We start from the raw sequence: 22,975 nt of genomic DNA on the forward strand, positions 1-22,975 counted from the left end.
CACACACACACTCACGCACATGCACACACACACATGCACACATACTCACACGCACACACACAAATACACCCACACACACACACTCCCACACACCCACACACACACACACACACACACACACACACACACGGGCCACTCCATTTGCTTATTCAGAGTTCAAGTTTATTTTCCCGAGCGTTCGGAGTAACAGAGCCGGCCTTGATTTATATCAAATTTGTTAAATTTAAATTCACCACAAGAAGTTCAACATTTTGTGTCTGAATTTATTATGCTCTCTGAATACACTGTATAGTAGCCTACTGTGAATCTGTATCATACAAAGCAGCTTTAAAGAAAAATACTATTTCCTAATCATTTTTTTTTTACTTCAACAGAATTCGTCCAAGGAAACACTTCGTGAAATTTTCACAAAAAACAGCAAAGCTCAAATTGATGCAACAGCAAAGGCTCATCAAAAGGTAACTTAAGGCACCATTTTAAAAAGGAATATTATAGGTTTAGTAAATCCATGTATTGTAAAAGTGTCACCTTTAAGATTCAGATATGCTAATGGACTGGTGAGCTGATATATTACATGATAAAGCAATGTCTTAGCAAAAGAATTAGAGACCCTTACATAATTCCTTCCTGATGTTGGCTATCTTTGAGCTACACCAAACTTGCTTTGCCCTTAGTGACCTGCAAAGAAAAGTGCTAATTTCTTGATTTTTTAAGGATTTTTTGTATTTCATATGTGTGTTGTGAGCTACTCTTCAGTTCAAATTCATGCAGTATGTATGATCATGTTCACTTTTTTTCTCGTTCCACAAGAAAAGAAAGAAAAATTATGAAAATCTGATTTCTGAAACCCCTGAATATTTTTAGTCTAAATGATAGTTGTTTCATGTTGTGTCCAATCCACCTTTCCTTTAAAGCTTTACAACAAAGACATATCTGAGTCTATCAAGAAGGCATCATCTGGTGACTCTGAAGAAGCCTACCTGGCAGTCGGTGAGTTCCGTGTGTTGTGTAATGAATTTTTGAGAGAAGGAAAAGCTGCCTGAATATGATTTGGAGTTTTTATCATTTGAAAGTAACTGTCAACTGATTTTTATTTAGGACCAAATTTTTCTGATTTTAGACTAAACAAAACCTTTTTTTATATCCCCAATAAAAAGAAAATGGTTCTGATAGAAAAATATAGCCTATTATTTCTCATTAAATTTACAATTTGGCATAAGTTTATGTCTTTTCTTGCCATTTTCATGTGTTAAGTTAAGTTAAGCCTACATTATGTAAACTGTGCAATTCTTTTAGGCAAATGAAGAAGTTATACTAAGATTTTCTGTTAGAAACTAAGAATACAAAATTATTGCAGCATGATGTGCTCTCACATTCCTGCCACACTGTTACACTTAGTACTAAATGATTATGTTCTTCTGTTTTTAGTTCCTAACCTCAAGTAACATTCAAGCAACAATTTGCCTAATGAGTCCATCTATTGTGTTTTTGGTATTTGAAACTTCTTTATGTTATTGAATTTATTCACTTTTCAGTGAAATCTCAGGATGACAAGGTTACCTTCTACACAGAAAGACTAAACAGTTCAGTCAAAGGCTTGGGCACAAATGAGAAACAGCTGACCAGAATCATTGTGTCTACGTCAGAGGTTTGCCATTCTTTGTGCTATGCTGTACATGCTATATACAGTATTTCAAATACCCTCCTCAGGCTATTTTGTTCAACATCTTATGTGTATAGAATGCAAGAGGTTTTGTCTATACTGCACATTTTTCGGAGGAGTGCAATTCATTTATCTATGAATTATTCTTTGCATTGAAGGTAGCTTTTTTATTTTAAACCAAACAATCAAGGAGAAGCTTAGAGCTCTTATGGTCTTAGAGGTATGGTGTTTGTCTCTCAGTCAAAAGACCCCTGAATCGAAACCTGCTAGAAAGAAAAATATATTTTTCTCTAAAATTGTCTTCCTTGTCCTGCTTCCTGTTTCTCTAGTACTGTTCTGCCATCAACTCTCCTCTCCTCTCTTTCACCCCTCCCCTAGCTCTCTATCTGTTTCTCTCTTTCTTACTCCTGACTCTTTCTAGTGCTACGCCTAGTTCATTCTTACTGCTACCTTTCAGCCCCATGCCTGATCATAAACTAGACTAGACACTTAGCCTTCTCAGGTATGGATGAAAAACCTCGGAAGTCCGCATGCAAGTTGTGTACATTAGAGATCCCATTAAGGTCCCAAAATCAATATAAGAGTAGGCTTCAACTGCCACCTGGGCAAAATTCAAAATCAGTTCATACCAAAAGAGAAAACTCTTTAGTTAGTACCCCCCAAAAAATAGAGAACCTTCAAGATCAAAATGAGGCTATCTTGAACTTAAAGTCCAGGGGTCCCACAAAGTAGGTAAAATGATCACATACATAAAAATCAGTTGTACTGCAGTTTGAAGAACCAGCAGTTGACTACCCATGAGATCTAGCAGGGAAATGCAAAGAAGAAGAGATCAAGGGGATGGGGGGGGGGGGGTCCAAAAACAATGCAACAAAGCAGTGTGCTCAGAACTCACTGTTGTTTTTCTATTACACACTATAATCTTTGACAATGTGTTGGTCTCCATTTGCTGCTGGCTAAACTAAGCAAAAGAGGGTTATGCAACAGGGAACTGAACCCCCAATCTCATAATTTTAAGACCAATGCCTTAACCACTAGGGATGAACTCAACTTAAACAATATAGAGAACATCATATTGACAATGCAATTTTTTTTTTATTTTGACGTCAGTGGATAATAACAGTTTCTGTACTTTTGCTGACAAATTTCAGGGAGATTTGCCTGCTATACAAAGCAAGTACAAGGAAATGTATGGCAAATCACTGAAAGATGAAGTGCAGGATGAAACAAGTGGTGATTACAGAAAGACTCTTCTAAAACTCATTGGTTCCCATGGAGGAGATGAGAAAAAGGACAACAAAGCAGGGAAAGATGCAAAGCAGAAGAAAGGTGGTGGAAGAGCTAACTCTCCCAAAAAAGAAGATTCAAAGACAACAAAGCGAGAGGGCACAAAGACATCAAACAAAGGTGACACCAAGGAAACCAAGAGAGAAGATACAAAATCTGTGAAGAAAGAGCAGCCACTAGCACAGAAAAAGGCAGCAGCCAAATCCCAAACCCAGCAAGATCAGGGCAAGACAAAGAGAGAGGATTCCCAAGCAAAGGAAGACAAATCTGCAAAGAAAGGAGAGAAAAATGAAGCCACTGCAAAGAAAGGGGAGAAAAGTGAAGTGGCTGCGAAGAAAGATGAAAAGAAGGGTACTGACAAAGGTAAAAAAGACAAAAAAGGGGATGAGAAAGAGTCAAAGAAAGATAAGGAAGAGGAAACGAAAGACAAGGCAGAGAAGGAAAAGAATCAGGATGAGGAAAAAGATGAAGATGAGGACGCCACACGTCTGTACAAAGCTATGAAAGGTCTGGGTACTGATGAGGACACCATCATTGACATCATCCCCAGTAGATCTAATGCTGAGAGACAACAGATTAAGAAGAGATACCAGGAACTCTACAAGAAGGTTGGTGTTTTGTTTCATGTCTAACACAAGTGACAATAAGTAGGCCTAGAATAATAAGTTATTGAATCTGTCAGAAAAGGACCAACTCTTGAAAGGTTTATTTTTCGGGAGAAAGGAAAAAGTTTATCTGATTTAGTCTCTTAACATCTATAGAGGTAAACAGAATAATAAAAGCTTTATTTACTATAGTTCTTTTGCTTCTAATTTAATTTTACACTTGGACCATCAACATTTAATGCAGGGAATTGAAAACTGCTAGACTTGGTCACATTGCACCTCCTAACAATAAACTATATCAGTGTGTCAGGATCACCATTCATTTAAGACAACAGATGTTGTAACTAGTATCATTTTTTTTTCCAGCTAGTTTTTTTTGTAATGAGTCAAGAATCTGTATTTTTTGTATCTACAGAAATCTGCATCAGCAGCTTTTGCTTTCTGGTTTCTTTACCATTATTCTGCCAGCTTTGTATAAACAATATCTGCATTTAATGCACTATAATAGGGTCCTGAATGTTAGTTGGCACTGTAACTTTTCATGTATCATTTCACAAGCTTTTTTAAAATATTGTTTGATTCTGCTACCACCCTCACAAATAAATGAGGGCAGGAGATCAAAAACTTGATTTACCATCACAAAACAAAGAAGACAAAATATGCATTTTGCCTTTTACAAGGTTTTAAGAGCCTGAAAGTGGGTGGAGCGTCAAAACAAGTGTTTAACTAAACGGATCCAATCGTAGAGACTTTTACTGTTGCTCGAATATTACTGCCTCTTTCAATTAGCTTGTATATTACTGCCTCTTTCAATTAGCTTGCAAAATGAAATGATACTCTAATGTATACATTATATACCAGGACCTTGAAAAAGAACTGAAGTCGGAGCTGAGTGGTGACCTTGAGGAGGTCATCCTAGGACTGATGATGCCCCCAGTAGAGTATGACGCCTTCTGTCTATATGAGGCCATGAAAGGCAAAGGCACAGATGAGGCTGCTCTCATTGGTATCTTGTGCTCCAAGACTCCAGCAGAGATTGATGAGATCAAAGGGGTCTACAAGAAAGGTGAAAGATTGATGAAAGTGTTTTTATGTTGGTTCCGAAGTTGACTCAACGTGTTTCAATAATCATCCCAATATCTTTATTTGATATGCCAAGATTTCTTTTCAAATATATACAGTATAACACGGCTAGCTTGAATTCGGGTCCGGCCTCGGTAGTTTAAGGGATCCGTAGTTTGAGTGATACGTAAACAGTGTGGCATCGAATGTGTCGGATAATCAAGGGAAGCAACAAAGATTGCTACTTTAGGGACAAAACGATAGATCGATTACCTCCCTTTAGTTGTCTGTGAACGGAACACGTGTCGAGCAGCTCGCTAAAAAATAGCACAGCTCACTGCCTCTGTGGGAGGGGAGGGGGGGTGATATTTTACTGACTTTGCCTTTTTCTTGTTTTTTATTATTGTTATTATTTTGTTTCAAGTGCAACTCAAAGGGCATTGACGTTGAACACCTACGGCAGTGTAATTAGAATTAGGTCGACTAATCGATATTCGCTTTCAAGCTTAGCGTAATTTTCTTACTAAGATAGAGAAGAAAAAACAGGACCGTAGGCACAGTTCGACGGATACATAATTTCAAATCATCTGTGTTCGACCTATCCATGTTGTACTACATATTTTTCTTTCGTGCCCTCTTCCATCCTCCCCCTTTTAAATTTCGGATGTTATTAATTATAGATTGTTTAACCCACTATTCAAAGAAATCATGATAATTCATATGGAGCCTATATTTTTTAATTATCAACCCACAGTAAATGACTGATTTCCAAGGAATCAAAAGCAGACAATAGAAATTCCTCCATACCAAGTGCAGTGAAGTTAATGGACAAACAGTACTACATGAAACAAAAGGAGAGAGAATGTTTATGGAGCTGTCATGTATTTATGTCCTTTCTTGTTGTGTGTATGAGTGAGTGCACCTGAACTTTGCAACACCACTTTCTCTGTAAATAACCAAGACAAATTTCTCTCTGAGAAATGAATAAAGATTATTACTATTACTGTCAATCAATATTATTTGTATTGAACACAGTCCCTTTTTCTTTTATCTTAATATATGTTAATTGTCTTGGTGAACAGTGTGGGATTTATTTTCTACTTATCATTCTGTCCATCCAGCTTACAAGACGGACCTGGACAAAGATGTCAAGAGTGACACCAGCGGAGACTTCAGAGACTTGTTAGTGCAGAAGGTCAGCGGTCAAGGTGATGAGGACTCAAAGGTGGATCAAGAGAGGGCGGAGAAGGATGCAAAAGCTTTGCATGATGTGAGTGGAGTACCGAAAGAAAGGAGATGTTCGAACACAGTGCTATACTTTTGTATATTTACCCATCTTAAAAGTTTTATAGGTAACTCTGTAAAAGACTGTCAGACAAAAATAGCTTGAAAAATGCTCAACAGAAATTGCTGTTCCCACCTGTTCTCATCATAGTGTTTGTTGCCCAACAGCTATTGTCATAATTTTCATGAGATTTACTAGATCATTTGCTAATATACATCATCCAAAGGCAACACAGATACTTTGATATTAATTTTGCTTATTTTTCATTATAGGATAGGTAGTAGGCTGTTCAGTTAGTTTGTAGAAAGTAAAAGAAAGTTGGCAGTGTTTTAAAAGGCATGAAATCTAAATGAACGACCAGGGAAAACAAAAACAAGAGGTCAAAAACTTTATAGCTTTTTTTTATGTTGGCAATATTTGTTATATTTTTTCTTCCATGTTTTCAACAGAACCCAAGCAAAGATACAGCTAAACAAGCATTTTCCATGGCAAGCCTGACCCAGGTTAAGGCTACAGCTGCTGCCCATGAAGAAGTAATTTTACAGTTGACGTGTGTGTGTGTGTGTGTGTGTGTGTGTGTGTGTGTGTGTGTGTGTGTGTGTGTGTGAGAGAGGGAGAGAAAGAGATCCTTTTCAGAAAATGTGACAACATATCTATTGCATTGTTCATGGATTTGCTGGTCATCATACTCTATGAAGCACATCTACAGTGAGAGAGGGGGCTCTCATGGCCTAGAGGTTAAGGTGGTGGCCTCTCATTCAAAAGTCCCGGGTTCGAATCCGGGTAGCGACCGAAAAATTTTCTTCTCTAAAATTGTCTCCTTTCACCTCCTTTCCTGCTCTCTAGCAATGTTTTGTTGTCTGCTTTCATTTCCACTTTCTTCCCCCACCCCCTCAGCTCCTTTGCCCCCTCCTCTGGGCTCCTGACTCTTTCTGCAGCCTTTTTACTGCTACTCCTTGGCTCCTCCTTACTGCTGTCTTTCTGCCACACCCCTGATCTTCTGGTAGGAAAGATCTACACATAGCCTTCTCGGACAAGGGCGAAAAATCTCGGAGGGCCCGTGTGCAAGTTGCGCACGTTAAAGATCCGTTGGTGGTCTAAAATCGATAAGAGTAGGCTTCGGCCGCCACCCGGGCAAAATTCAAAATTTCCTACCAACTGACAATATTAGGAGTGTCCCGCACGCTCCTGTGACCTATGCAGTTGCGAGCGCCGTAAAACACTTTACAAAAACAAAAACAAAACAGTGAGAGATGTTTTCTGATTGTTGTTACAGTGTCAGCCAAGGCAACAGACAATGAAACATTTATTGCTACAACTATTAGTTCTGTCATGAAAAGGAAACAGTTTCAAAACTAAATATAATGTATGTGTGTGAGAGTGTGTGTGTGGGGGGGGGGGGGAGATTTCTTCTAATTTTGTGTGTGCATGTGAGTGAAGATTCATTTTTCACAGCAGTCTAGGCACAATATCGTTCATTTATGAATGTGTACAATTGGATTTAAGCAAAGAGCCTAGAACTGTCTCCACATGAGAGTAGACAGTTTTAAAAAAAAAAAATTTTTAAACTGGTACTACTACTATTATTATTTCACTTAAGGATTAATATTGAGCATCCACTTTGTTAATTTTTATATCATCAGTTGTTTGGTGAAGACATTACAGAGTCCATCAAGAAAGCAAGTTCTGGAGATGCTGAGGATGCCTACATAGCCTTGGGTAAGTTTATTCTGTTTGGGGATGCATCAATATCTGGCAGTGCATATATTTTAGTGTATTTAAAGCAGTTCATTAGTAATCTGCATAGTCCTTTTCAACCCAGTTGTACAGGTGATTTAAAATAAGATTTTTAACTTGTTGATATTTGAAAGGTAATCTTTTGTTGACAAATGCTTAGATATTGTCTGTTTTTGACCATCTTTTTTGCTTTAATGTTAGTTATCTTAATGTCTCCTTGATTCAGTTCTGTTAAAAGTACTACAGTCGAACCTGCCTTAATGGAAACCTGTGTAAAATGTAAGCCTGTCTTAACGGAATCTCCCTGCGAGGAAGTGGAGTAGGGGTTCAATTTGGGGGTAGATGTTACCCCATCTACGTGAGCCCTGAGGGATGCAGACGGTCAGAGGTGTGGGTGTGAAATCTCATGAGTGTCAATAAAAGTGCTCGAGTAGCAAGCCACCTTAGAAACTCTCTTGTGTAGCCAGAAGAGAAAGGTGTGAAATTAGTTTGACAAATGTCTGTTGCCATGATCGTACAGCCAGCTGAGATAAAAGTTCCTCGAATCCTTGATACAGGATGGCAGTGAGGGGTGGCATTGGGTGACTGTGCTGTTACACCGATGGGTGGGGTTCAAAGTGGAAGCAAAGGAGATGATCAAACATTTCTGTTTTTAATAGGTCAAACAGTGGTCCTATGAAATGCAAGCAGAGGTGGTAATTGGATAAGTAAGACTGATGCGTGTCATTATCAGAGAGGATAGTAGTTGAGAGGTGAGAAGTTTGACCACTGCTTGCCGACCGGACAAGCGGCCCTTGATCCCACCAGCTGGGCCTTTGAAACCCCCCCTCCATGTCCCCCCTAAATCCCCTGTCTAAGACGGAATTTTTTCCTGGCTCCCTTGCGATTCCATCTTACACAGGTTTGACTGTATATTCAAAATGTGCTCGGTTTGCCATGATGCTTATGTTATTAGTCATAATTTGTGTTGTTTTATGCTTGCTTCAGTGAAATCCCAAGATAGTCTCACAGAGTTCTATGCTCAGAGACTTAACAGTTCCATGAAAGGTTTTGGTACCAATGACTCTCAGCTTATCAGGATTCTGGTCTCTCGCTCTGAAGTGAGTGCATTTCTGTATGCATTTATGAATTTGAGGCTATGTTTATTAGTACTCATATAAAAAGAAAGAACAATTCTTATCCAGCTTGAGTTTGAACCTTAAATATTTAGATGTTTAAAAGCTTCTGCATAACAAATACTGATGTATGCATGTGGGACTTAAAGAGAAGCTTCTCAAGTTCCCAAATTTGCCTTGTTGAGAGAAAGATGGTTATAAAAATACTTTCCCAATGATAATGGACTAATTAATTTTTCAATTGTTCTGTTCAAAATTTGAATCCTTTATTTTTTAATTTAATCTGAGTATTCTCCAACAATGACAGATGTACTCAACACTGTTGTTACAAATATTGGGATTGGATACCTTAAATAAAACACAATATTCTTGATCGGAGTAAGGAATATGATTTTCATTAAAAATATGAGGTCTGACTTTCAAACAGTTTCAGTTCATCGACTTCTGTCCACGTATCACTTGGTTTGAAATAATGTTCTGTGTCTCATTTTCATCCTTATAAACATGCTGCAGCAACCGTGCACTCCAGAACCTTTCTTTTTTTTAAACAAGCTCTTCCTGTTTGTTTATTTTACAGCTGGACCTCCCTGTCATCAAGGGAGAGTACCAACAACTGTACAGCAATTCTTTGAGAAAGGATGTGGAGAGTGACACAAGTGGAGACTACAGAAAAGTTCTTCTCAAAATCATAGACAACTGCGGAGAAACAAAACCCAAATCCAAACCCAAGAGTACCAAGAAGAAACAAACCACAAAGAAGAAAGAAGAACCCAAACAAGCAGAACAGAAAGAAACCAAGAGAGCCGTAATTGCACCAGTGAAAGCAGAAGGAAAAGATGACGCTAAAGGCAAAGATAAAGACAAAGATGCCAAAACAGATAAAGACGAGAAGAAGGACAAGAAAGGAGGGAAGTCTGAGCAAAAAGAGGATGAGAAACAAGATGATGATGAAGATGCAACCCGCTTGTACAAAGCTATGAAAGGTCTGGGTACTGATGAGGACACCATCATTGACATCATCCCCAGCAGATCTAATGCTGAGAGACAACAGATTAAGAAGAGATACCAGGAACTCTACAAGAAGGTTGGTTTGGAGAATGTTTACCTTTGTTTCCTATTAATGGTGTCATGTGCTAACCATGCAATTGGAATACATAGGTTTTGCTTTAAAACCATTACTGAGGTCCATCTGTGGGTCTTCAATAAAAATCAAGAGGCAGCATTCACATTCACTATAGACAGAGTTGAAGTACCGTAGGCTCTGTTTGTGTCTTCTCATAGCATTTAAATGTGAACTGGGAGAGGGGGGGGAGTGACTTGTCTTTCAAAAAAAATTCAAGAAACCAAGTAAAAATCACTAAAAGGATTAGATCATAGGTTAACATCATCAAGAATGAATTTACTTTTAGCACCAAGGGAGGAATGAAAAGATAGTTTGGGAATTCTATTTGAGAACAGTGGGATAGACAAATGCAAACTGCATAACTCACTGAATTTATTGAAATTATGTAACATTTAAGTTTTATCAGGCTCCCTTGAGGCAATTACGTGCAAAGTGTGCAATGTGATGAGTTCTCATACCATAATGCAGTTTGATTTGATCAATAAAACATGTTTATAACATGCCAGGCCCATCGCTTTTTTTTCCTTCTAATTAGACATTTCTACACATTTTTAACTCTTATTATACGGAAGGCTCTTACACATTTGTACCAGACTAATTTTGTCTGCAACTTTTTCTAACATCCTATCCTTCACAAATAAATTTATAACTGCTCCCATTTAACTCTGCATAAAATAAACAACAAACTGAGTAGAAATGAATACTCTTTACAATAAACACGAAGATAAATTATTGATAACATTAATTTTTGCTTGATTTAAACAACCGAGCAATGTTGTGCACCACTTCTGCTGGTGTGTTTGATACGCATAGCAAGCTAGCTGGATTAATGTGCCGTACACTAAGAGTTCATTTCTGAACGTCCCGTTATATGAATAACAATCTTTAAACATGTTGATTTACACTCTTTTTGTTTACACTCAGGAGCTGGAGAAAGATCTGAAGTCTGAACTGAGCGGTGACCTAGAAGAAGTCATCCTGGGACTGATGATGCCACCAGTAGAGTATGACGCTTTCTGTCTGCATGAGGCCATGAAAGGCCTGGGCACTGATGAGACAACTCTGATTGGTATCATCACCGCCAAGTCCACAGCTGACCTAAAAGAAATCAAAGCAGTTTACAAAAAAGGTTGGTTCTCAGGATCCCATTATTTGAAAGTTTTGAATCTTCTTTGAACAGTAGAATAGTCAATCAGACACAAATAGATTATGTCACTTGGATCAGGGGTAAAGAAGACAGATGAAGTAAGGAAGTAAGATTAATGATATGCTGAAGCAAACATCACAAATCATGTTCATATAAACTATATTCATGTTCATGTAAGCTTTATTTCCACTACCAGAGGATTTTTCTCTTTCCTTTCGTGCTAAGTGGTTCTATCCCCCCCCCCACCCCACCCCACCTCCCTGGAAGGGGATTAGGAAGGAATTAATTTCATGGCAATGGCACATGTATTGTAGTTTTGGAGTTACATGACTGTCAAAAGTCATATACAAAGTCCTACAAATTGCAAAAGGCTCTCTTAACAGTTGTCAATGAAAGTGCAATCCATGCTGTATTTATTTTCTCTCAAGATGTAGCTTACTTCCTGAATTTGTGTGCTATGTTATTGTTTTCTTTGAACTTTCAAATGATATTCTGTTTCCTCATATCATTTTGAAGTGAACACTATTTGCCAACACCGGTAGCTCGGAGCATTAATTTTTATGACAATTTTGGATGTATTCAAGACTGTCCTCCCACTTGGCCTGATAAAGATGTTAAGATTCTCTTAAATAACCTTAAAGTATTGAATACCCATACCTTACTATACCACTGAGTATACTTGAATACTTGAATGTAGAACTGGGGTCTTAAGAAGACGGGGTGCTCCATGCTTCCTCGTCCCTCTTCATAAGGTCCATTTCAGTGTGTGGCAGGCTGATTGTCTCCATTGTCAGTTGGTTATACCAGTGAGTATGTGAGTATGCATTCATTGCATCTTCATGGGAAATTTTGCTTTCATATATCAGTGTACAAGCAGGACTTGGAGAAAGATGTGAGCAAAGATACCAGCGGAGAGTTCAGGGAGCTTCTTGTCCAGCTGTTGAATGGTCAGAGAGAGGAAGGTTCGGACGTTAACAAGGACCAGGCAGAGGAGGAGGCCAGGACCCTACGTGATGTAAGGAGCCCAACATTGCATTATGCTATAATAATCAATCTCTGGGAAAAACAGGCAACAAATGGGGCAGACGTTGACCAAGAATAACTCACTGAGAGAACTTGAAAAGATGGGTGAAGAGAAAAGACCAGGAAAATATATTGGGATTCTTTTTAGGGTAATCAATCAAAGTAATAAGTGATGAACCATGAGTGTTGATGTCTGTTTCAGATTTAACACTTAAAGATGAAGAATTCATAACTTTTTTTTCAATAATTTTTTTAAGCTGAGGGGTCCTTTTCACAACTATTGAGGACAATCTGTGGCTGTGTTACATAGTTTTGTATTGACACATGATATTCAATGCCTTGTGTAATCAGTGGCAAGAATAATGACATACAGAACTGCAGCGTTTAGGAGATGGAGAATGATAGGCAATTGCTTGATAATGATAGTTTTCCAAATCTGTTGTGACACTCCTGTTGACCTAGTTATGAGACAAATGAAATGTTCTTATTTAGTGACTTGAGAATTTTAACAAGCTAATTATGTGTGTAACTTTTACTTTTTAAAACAGTTTTTCTATACTATTAAAATAGGAGGAATACAAATTAAGTTCATCAGTTAAAAAAACAGAGCATTGATTCTTACTTTTTGACAAATTGTAATAACTGGATGTAAATGTCAGAAGTAGAAAGTATATGGAGTATAATAGTGGTACAGATGACAATTTATACTACTCGCTGTGTAATTGATAAGCTGTGAACTGTAGCTTCCGAAACTTTTTCTGCACACATTTTGCTGATTTTACATTGTTACCATTTTCTTTTTCCTTTCTACATATTCTTCCTCCAGAAACCATCTAAAGAGAAAGTTCGGGAGATATTAGCTAAGAGAAGTCCAGCCCAGGTCAAGGCCACAGGAGAAGCACATCAGAAAGTGAGTGAGGAGAATACATTTCTTCAGGATTTGGCACAATGCTCGATCAGAAGCTGTTTTCAACATCTTAAATATTATGACGAATAGCTTTATAAGTAATGACTGTGTTCAACAGAATTGCTTATGACTAGAAAAAAAAAATCCTACTCTTTAATTGATTTTCAAGAAATACCAACGTGTGCTACTAAAATTACTCCAGTGATTTATGTGCTTTTTTGTCACAAAAAATGGATGGGAGTCATTGTCTTAGCTAGTCAACTAGTCATTTTATAAGACACTTCGTCATTAAGATGTTACATTCGGGCTCATTTTCCATGACGAGGAAACATCTGACAGGGTTTATTGATTATATAATAAATGAGACAAATCTCTTTGGGCAGATTTTGAAATAAGAACTAAAGAAATAGAATGATAGACAAGAGACAAGTGTGCCCATAATCTGAACCAAGAATTACATTGCAGCTTTTTCCCAAAGTTATTTCACTGCGTTGCTGTTATGTTGTTGATTTTCTTGACAAAACGGGTGCGAAGGTTATACAGTACATAGATGTATCTAAAGATATGAGGTAGGCACTATCCTAATTTTTGCTTTTCTTGTTTTTTCAGCTGTTTGGGGAAAGCATCACAGAATCAATCAGAAAAGCCTGCTCCGGAGATGCAGAGATGGCGTACCTTGCTTTAGGTGTGTGGGAAATAATTCTTCTGTAGTCTGTGTTCAGGCAAAAAGCTAAATTGTTCCCAAAGCTGCTTGGTTATTTGCCTTTCTCTTATTTGCTAGTGAAAATCTGGAAAGCAAAAGCCCAGCCCACATTTTTCTACAACAATTGAGGCTAGATTTTTACAACTTTTCTTCAATAAATTTATATAAAATACTACAAATCTCCTTCAAGCAGAAAATGGAATTGTTCACAGCACTTCCCGCTTCTCACACACATTTTACATACGTATATATGGCTTACGTCACAGCTCACCTATGACACTTTTTAATGGCAGAAATAGTTACAAAGAATTAATTTTATAGTGAACACACTTTTGCTCTAAAAGTTCTCAAATCATGCGTTAAATAAAGATAATCTCGAGATTAGAAAAAAATGCCTGACTTACTTTTAAAAGCAATATATTTGTCCCTGCTGTAAACCTTTTAAAATCAGTAGAAACCACCCACTGGGATGTTTTATTAGTATTTATTGAGGAATTTTCTAGAATACAGCTAACAGGTGTTTACAAAAATATTGATCTGTTCAGACAAATTGATACAAGTTGACACTGTGCAAAAGCTTGAGATTTTATGTTTGATAGTTGAGGAGACATTTGACAATAAATTGCGCCACGATTTTTTGACCACTCTAAAGTAGTCAATTCTTAATAAAAATTTCCCCCACAACATCCTCCTACTCTTTTCTATCCGAATTCTGGAACTATTGATTTTTTTCCTTTCAGTGAAGTCAGCAGAAGATGAGGTGACATTCTATGCAGAGAGACTGAACAGCTCCATGGAGGGAAAGGGAACCAATGAGACTCAGCTCAGCAGAATTCTTGTTGCTCAGTCTGAGGCAAGTATTTCATGATCTCACAGAGTAAATTTTTATAGATGGAAACAAATCAGTGGTATGAATGCAAACCAAATATCTTGAATAATAGTAACACCATTTTTGGCTCATATATGAGTTTGGGCTGTCATGACTACCTTTTTTTTCAATGTGGAAATATTTTGTCGAATTGAACACTATGATTTAACTTTTTAGTGCTGGCAGTTTTCATTCTCTCTAAAACAGTTACAAGAGGCTTATAGCTACAGATTAAGCCCTGTAACATTAATAACATTTGTTGGCTACCGTGCTTGCACTCCCACAAAGTATCACTTTTGTTTGTAGCATTAACATCATATTATGTAGTTGAATTTTCTTATGAGAACCAACTTGTATTAATGCTATTGTTTTTGTGATAACAGTTTGTGAAAGCAACGTTATATGAGGACTTTTTACATCGGAGGATTTCCCTACGCACTTTGGAAGTTTTCATAATCTTCCGACTTTTAGTTTTGTCAATGTATAATTTTTTTCTTAATTTTGTTGAAAGAAATAGAAATCAGAGAAGCACTATCCTTGAGATGATGTTTATTGTAGTCCTCTTGGTAATGGCTATAAATGATATGAAATGGAGAATTTATCAAATAACTATATTGCTTTAATTCCAATTTCAAGCTTTAATCATCCTTGCCTTCTCTTCTTATGTTGACTTTGAAGTGTGGACAGTTTTGATATCAGCAGGCTTACATATTTTTTCATTTTTGTGTGTATGTGTCTTGTTAATCATCAGATGAATCTACCTACGATCATGAGCAAATACGAGAAGTTGTACAGTCGCAAGCTTCGAGGAGACATTGACAAAGAAACAAGTGGAGACTACAAGAAAGCACTTCTAGCTATCCTAGATAGCTCTGGGGCCAATACCTCAAAAGACAAGAAAAAATCTGATGAGAGTAAAACTACCAAGGAAAATAAAGACAAAGATAACAAAAAAGATGAAGAAGACGCAATAAAGATATTTCAAGCTATGGATGGCCTTGGAACAAATGAAGATGTGATAATTGGTATCATTACAAGGAGATCGAACAGTGAAAGACAAGACTTGAAGTCAAAATACCAGGATCTTTACAAAAAGGTAAATCTTTAAAAATCTAATTAAAATTTATCTCTTTTATCTCAAGGGTTTTTGGCTTCTTAATTTTCAAGTTATACACTGTGAGAGAATTCAGACGAATGGCGTCATAAACACACAAAATGATCTATCACTTTTTAATGTCTGTGAACCACAAAAATATTTAAAAACTAGTATGTGAAATCTTTTCAATACTTTTAATACGTTAAGGCCAACTGAGCCAGAGTCAATCCTGGCTTCAACAACATAATGCAAAATCCACAGTAGTTAGTTTTTTCCATCCTTGTTGAGGCTGGTACCGGTACCCTATTCACACCAAGATGAAGAAGGGAAAAATTGTGTAAAGTGTCTTTCTTGAAGGTTCCAAGTTGAACTCAATATTATTGTCAGAAATCTTTTTCTTTTTCTCATTCTCCTTCAATAGACGTCCCAGTCTTTTGTGCAAAGGCTGCTGTGTTCCTCAGGTTCTCCAATTTCCTGTAAAGTTTTGGGGCTCCCTGCATAGGGTTGGACCAATATTTCCTTCCAAGTGCTTCATGCATTGGCCAGGCTTGTAGTATGTGATTTTTCTGTTTGGGTGCAGGTTCCACACTGACACTGCTCTGAGTTGCTGATCCTAAACTTTGTGAAGAAGATGATGTTTCAGTCAGTTATGACCAGTTCCAAGTCTCAATAGAACAAGCTGTTCTTGACGGATGAGGAGGCAGAACTACGGGTCAGCATGGCTGTAACATGGGTGTTGTTCGTTTCAATATTCTTGCAGTATTCTGAGAAATCAAACCCACAACCATTTGATTTCATGTAATATCCAATGGCAAAATCCCAAGGCCACAGATACCACAAGGCTATCGCCTTTGTGTATCTCTCTATTCCAGGATCTTACAAGTGAACTCAAGTCCGAGCTTAGCGGCGACCTGGAAGAAACCATCCTGGGACTGATGATGAAACCAGTTGAGTACGATGCCCATTGTTTACACGAGTCAGTCAAAGGCATGGGGACAGACGAGACGATCCTAATAGGCATCCTGTGTTCTCACACTCCTCCTCAACTTGCAGACATAAAAAAATCTTACAAAAAAGGTAACGCGTCCCATGATATTCTTCAAAAATCCATAAATATTATACCTTCTGTCTACCTTTTGACATAATTTTGCTCTTGTGTATTGAGATAGAATAAGAAATGCTGGAGCCGAGAGGAAAGCCTGCCAGCTGCACATATCCACAAATGGAAATGAAGTTTTGAAATGCTCAAAATAAGGTAAACTCTTCCTAATTCTGTGTCCTCTTCCCAGAACTTGTTCCGTTGGCCATTGCAGAAGTCACAAGTCATCTTAATCTTTATATCTAAATTTTTCTATTTCTTTTAGGAAATACTTTTCTCTTCAGATGCATTAGTCATCCTCAGACATTGACAGCCAAACTATAAAGAGTGTTGTGATGGAAGATTACTGTGCATGACACGTAAAATCTTTTTGAAATTCTCTACATAAATAACTGTATGCTAACTATGTAAATACTTTCACACCAAAATGTTTATCTTGTTGTTGATAGTATACATTGTTAATACCAAGGTGCAAATCTTTTTATTTTTATAATTGTTTCTCCATCAGCGTATAGGTCAGAAGTGTCTGAGGATATCCGTAAGGACACAAGTGGAGACTTCCAGCAGCTGCTGCTTCAGTTGCTCAACAACCAAGGAGATTCCAATGTCCAGGCCGACAAAAAGAAGGCTGAAACAGATGCCAAGAAGTTACATGATGTGAGATCTCTGTCCTCAAAATAAAGTAATCCTGCTGGGTGGAGAGGGAAGAGGATAATGTTTTTGATTCCTGTGGGAACTTTCCTATCATAACATTCAGGATATATAGATTAGAAGAAGAAGAAGAATGATAAATAACATGATAGATATTTTCAAACATTACCTTAGCCTATCATTAGTGGTCACAAAGATTACACCACTCCTTATTTATTTATTTAGATTCAGAATGTTCAAATGTTTTTTGTCTCCATATGAAAGGTTCTTGAGTAAATCTCGACAAGTTTCCAAGAAAAGTCAAAAACTTGATTAAAGATGAGCATTTTTTTACATCCATATCCATAATCACTGTAAACAGAGATGAACATGAAACAGAGAGACATTTAGAGAGATTGATTTATTTGCTATCTCATTGAACATCCTCCGGATTTTTAAAGGTGTCTTCTCATAAAATAGTATAATCAAATATGCCAGATCAGTCAAATAAAGACATGTTCTATGTGCATGTTTAGTTTAAACATTCGTTTAAAAATTATTTATTTTGTAGGAACCATCAGCTCAAAGTTTGAAGGAAGCTCTCTCAAATGGCAACAAGAAACAAATCAGTGCTGTTGCTGAGGCCCACAAGAAGGTAATTATTTTACATAGCCATGATGGCCCCATTGTACTAGTATAATTCTTTTACGTATTATTTTTCAACTACTTGTTGTTTTGGCAAGTGTTTCACGGCGCTCACAAGTGCATAAAGTCATATGAGCGCGTGGGACATGTTAAACATTTTCAGTTTTGTTGGAATTTTGAATTTTTACCTGAGTGGCAGCTGAAGCCTACTCTTATCGATTTTAGGACCTCCGAGATTTGTCACCCTTATCCAAGAAGGCATGGTGTTAGATCTTCCTTACCATAAGATCAAGGGTATGGCTGAAAGACAGCAGTATAAGAAGGGGCAATGGAGTAGCAGTAGAAAGGCTGCAGAAAGTATCAGGAGTCCAGGGGAGGGGGCAAAGGGAAGTGAGGGGGAGGGGGCAGAAAGTGGAGACAAAAGTAGACGACAGAACCCGGTGAGAGAGGTGAAAGAAGATAATTTTAGAAAAGAAAATTTTCCGTTGCTATCAGGTTTCGAACCAGGGACCTATAAAATAAGGCGTTCACCGTAGCCTCTAGACCATGAGATTCCTCTTTCCAACTACTTTTAAAAGAACAATAATGTAAATTGTTCAAATAGGTAGATAAGTAAATTGATTAATTAATTAATAGATAAATAAATAAATAAATAAGCATTTTCAGACTAAATTCCCTCTCAACAGCAAGTTCTATACGCTAAACAAAATGTTATATCTTTCAGTGTCGAGAGCCGATTACACATTCACGCCTTGGTGAAGAGAGGAAAATTTTGTAACGTGCCTTTCAACTTTCATAAGGACATGAATTTGGACGAGCTGAGCCTCGAACCCCTGAATCCCCAACTTTTTAATTATGAGCCCAGTAGCCGAACCTCAGGACAACCAATGCCTCATTTACACAAATTTTAACAAATATTTCTTTACTCTGCAAGTACAGAACTGTGTCTATTATGTTGCAGATAAAAAATGGTCACGTGTAAGATATTATTAGCGCTCAATGGATTCCATTTGTAAATATCTTTGTTAAAGAATTAACAAACCCTATCCTCTGCCAACAGCAAGAATGATTTATTTTTTTATAGCAATTTATAATTATTTGCCCCACAGCTCTTTAAAGAAGACATCACAGAATCTATCAAGAAAGCGAGCAGTGGTGACACTGAGAATGCTTACCTTGCCTTAGGTAAGTCTCATTTTAGTCTGATAGTAAAAATGTAATAATAATGAAAAGTCTTTCTCTAATGTAGGTGAAAATATAATGAGTTTTATATCAGTTATCTTTCATTTCAGCTTGCATGAAGCGGAACATTATGTTCAGAGAGACTTTCTTATCTTTTTAGTTTTGAAAAAGATCAACAAAAGAAAAAAAGTATCTGAAACGAAGAGTGTTGACTGATTTGTAAGCTGGTGGAACTATTTTCAGCTAATTTAGTTTTGTTGTTACTTGTGTTTGTATTCAACAAATTCAACTGAAGCATAATGAAATGTTTGCACTACAACAATTTTACCACATAATGTGAAAAAAATTTCTTTAATGGTCCTTGAGTAATTTTCAACGTTTGTTGGGATGTTCTGCTCCCAGATTTTAGTCTGTTGATAATGAAACACATTTTCTCTCTAGAGCTGAACTTGAGTTGGAAAAGAGATCAAAATAGATGAAGTATCCATTTTAATTATTACTTTTTTCAGCATCACATATTTCACTGCAATTTTTCTCCTGTTTAACTTATTTGCATCAATCAATAAACACGACACAGAACAGAAATTAATGCTCCTTGCAAAAACATTTGATAGAAAGGGAGCATTGATTGGCTAAGATTTTATATTCTGTACCTCAGGCCTGGGCAAACTACAACCCACAAGCCAGCTGACCCAAAAGCAATTTCAGTTCGGCCTGTGTGTTGACCATGTGGTTAATAATATTAATATTGAATGTGGCCAGCTTTGAGTTGAAAACTAATTAAAACAAAACTGTCCGTCTTGAAAATAATAATTGATAGTTTCTAGCCCAGATGGAAGCAATAGACCTAATACTAATATTTTTATCTCGTGAAATACCCTTGAGTGATGTATGTTCTTGTGTCAATTTTAGTCTCACTTTTGAGAGCTTGAGTATTTCAACAGATTTCACCTAGTTTTCTACTGCTTTGGCCTACAAGATATTAGAAATTACTTATTCCGGCCCACTGCTTGAACATATAGCCAATTCCTGCCGTTACACTGTAAACAGTCTTCATAAGCTGCACTAATTCGCAACTGGCACACCAGGCAAATGGTTCTGACCAGCTCTCCAGCTGAACTGGTGCATAGTATATTAAGCGATAAGAAGGTATTGACTTATTTCATTCATAGCAATTCCTAAAAGTAATAGATAATATACAAATAATAATTTCAGTGAAAGCTTCAGATGATGAGCCCACGTTTTATGCGGAGAGGCTAAATCAAGCTATGAAAGGAGTGGGCACCAATGACACACTGCTGATAAGGACTGTCGTCTCCCGTTCTGAGGTAAGGAGTATCTCAAACTGCTCTGATTATTAATAGTATTAATTAACCTGAGGAGAGGCTTATTTGAATCGGAGCCATACTGCTCTTTTCATATTGAAGATACATACTTAGGTTTATTCTATTCTCTTTCCTCTGCTTTTAATGCCCTAGATCTTGATCTTTTATTTCTTTAAGATATCAAACAATAACAAATTCTGTGTGTCCTCTTCCTTTGATAAAGTAAAAAAAGTGTGTAGAACGTATACAGAAAAGACTGTCTAAGGCGACCATCCATTGTCGAGGAGAAAAGTGGTCATCTTAGACAGGTGGACATCTTACATGGTGGCGTTATAGTGCTGTAATGTTTTTTTTTTTAAAGCAGGGAAGAAGGAAATAAGATGTTGCTGTTTGTATGGGTGATTGTCGTATAATGCAGGTGGCCATTAGAGCTTGGTTGACTCTATATGCTTTTTAAAGGCACTTAAGCAACAAAAAATCAAACAAGAGTAATAGATCTATTATTTTTGTTTTAAATTTTAGAGCAATTCCCATTCAAATTATACAGGGTACTTTGGCTAACAGCCTAGAAGGCAGAATATAAGACCTTCAGCTCTAAAGGCAAAATGCTGTTACTAGCATCACAGGACACAACTTGCTGAGTGGATCATAGAATTTATTCCATCGTTTTTTGCAAAGCATATAATTTCTGAATTAGACAAAATTAACTTTGTCTTACAGATACTTTTTAACAGTTTGGCTCAGTTTGATGATTTGAAACCAAACTTACAGAAATATTCTCAAATGGGGGATAATCGGAGGAGTCTGTTCAGCTACTGGAATCCGATCACACAAACCTAGTTGTTGCCAAGTTGAAATTCAAGGCGAATTAGCTCAATTTTAGTCAACGTAGCTTACTAAGAGAGAAAGATGATGTTAAGTTGAGAATTGAATACAGCAAAGTCTGCTTAAGCCAAAGTCTATATCACTTCACTGCAGTTTTGTTTTATATATTGAGTTATATTTATCTGCGATACCATTTTCTCCTACTGCCAACAGGTGGATCTCCCAGCAATCAAGAGCAAATACCAACAACTCTACAAACGCTCTCTCAGACAAGACATTGAGAGCGATACCTCAGGCGACTACAAGAATACGTTGCTCAAAATCGTTGACAAAAAGTGAACACTAGAGATGTTTTGTGGGTTTATCACTGCTGATACCTCTTTATAATGGAAGCTTTTTATTGAATTATATTATACCGATATATATATTGTGAAGCAGTATTATATGTTTGATAACTATTTTGCCTAAGACAATGTTTCAATATTTTAATCAAAGTAGAACAGCAATAGGATCGGTTGCAATGTTGACAACACAATGGTCCCTATGATCAAGATTCTCTCCGGATCAAATAGAACTTATCAGTACCTCAGAATTTTGGCTTGAAGAAGTCCTGCTGCTGGAACTAATGTATGTACACCCAGTCCGCACAGGATACAATCTGTAAAGGTCATAGATTCACAGATATACCCGGCATTTGTTGACAATTGAGAAGTCTCAACATCGCTTGAAGTATAAAATTCAACCCTTACTTTAGGACACTTTGTCATATATGTCAGTTATATTGTGCAAGTATGGTATTTCAAAAGAAGGGACAACACTGTAACTGTATATTGTACTGATTTCAAAACTCCCAGCTCAGTATTATCAACACTCATATAAGCAGTTAACCATTCATCTAAGGAAATTCTTAACACTTAACAATTGTGTATTTCACAACACAAAATTATGTTTCCTTCATAAAGGCTGTTTCCTTCATAAAGGCTAGCTCTTTAGTGTAGACCAACAACTGATTTCCATCTTAAATTGTTGTTCACCTGATAAACTGAACATTATAACAGTATTTGTATTTGCATCTCGTTGTCAATTACAAGTCTATTGTTGTTTTCTGACCAGTCTGTGATATCAATGTGTGAAAAAATTTTTCTCAATATTTTAATCCTCAAATTATATTTCACTTCTACTAGTGTAGACATGCCAGTGCCACTACTGTGATTTCTTTTCATTCCTGAGAAAATGCAGTGGGTTTTTTTTTATTTAGCTTAGTTATTTTGTTTCCATTGTTTCATTTTCTGAGTCACTTTATTATCTCCTAGTTGATTTTTAAAAATATTTAATGATAACCTTGATATAATCAATGATAGTACATAACAAGATGGGCCACTTCTCTCTTTGGGCCAATTAAAAAAGTGACCTCAAAATTTGGTGGCGCCCTCTTCACAAAAGCGCACTCTTTGCGAACAGAGTTACCCTACTTGAGTTTTTTTTTAATCAAAGTGAAACTAGCAAGTTTTGGGATAAATTTCGGAAGAACGCTTTTTTTAAATGGTTACACTGACAAAAAACCTCTTCCGGAGGAAAGGGTGATGGTTTTCTTCGTTTAATTTGACTTTAGAATGAAAGGCAAGAAGTAATTAAAATATTTAAAAAA

At 36.9% G+C, this 22,975-nt stretch overlaps 1 protein-coding gene across 1 annotated transcript in view; it reads left to right on the forward strand.

Moving 5' to 3' along the window:
* Positions 1 to 22,395, forward strand: part of LOC101846653 (titin homolog) — a gene marked incomplete in the record, with an annotated part of 84,698 nt that extends 62,303 nt beyond the window's left edge. The window contains 21 exon segments of the mRNA XM_013082631.2: positions 915 to 990; positions 1,536 to 1,648; positions 2,815 to 3,558; positions 4,417 to 4,621; positions 5,739 to 5,887; positions 6,352 to 6,435; positions 7,546 to 7,621; positions 8,627 to 8,739; positions 9,332 to 9,838; positions 10,802 to 11,006; positions 11,891 to 12,039; positions 12,874 to 12,957; positions 13,564 to 13,639; positions 14,398 to 14,510; positions 15,277 to 15,621; positions 16,494 to 16,698; positions 17,229 to 17,377; positions 17,922 to 18,005; positions 19,105 to 19,180; positions 20,393 to 20,505; positions 21,541 to 22,395. Coding sequence (XP_012938085.1) covers positions 915 to 990; positions 1,536 to 1,648; positions 2,815 to 3,558; positions 4,417 to 4,621; positions 5,739 to 5,887; positions 6,352 to 6,435; positions 7,546 to 7,621; positions 8,627 to 8,739; positions 9,332 to 9,838; positions 10,802 to 11,006; positions 11,891 to 12,039; positions 12,874 to 12,957; positions 13,564 to 13,639; positions 14,398 to 14,510; positions 15,277 to 15,621; positions 16,494 to 16,698; positions 17,229 to 17,377; positions 17,922 to 18,005; positions 19,105 to 19,180; positions 20,393 to 20,505; positions 21,541 to 21,666 — 3,792 coding nt within the window.
* Positions 22,396 to 22,975: the final 580 nt, after the last annotated feature.

The sequence above is a fragment of the Aplysia californica genome, unplaced genomic scaffold, assembly GCF_000002075.1.
Source record: "Aplysia californica isolate F4 #8 unplaced genomic scaffold, AplCal3.0 scaffold00186, whole genome shotgun sequence".
Taxonomy (NCBI): domain Eukaryota; kingdom Metazoa; phylum Mollusca; class Gastropoda; order Aplysiida; family Aplysiidae; genus Aplysia; species Aplysia californica.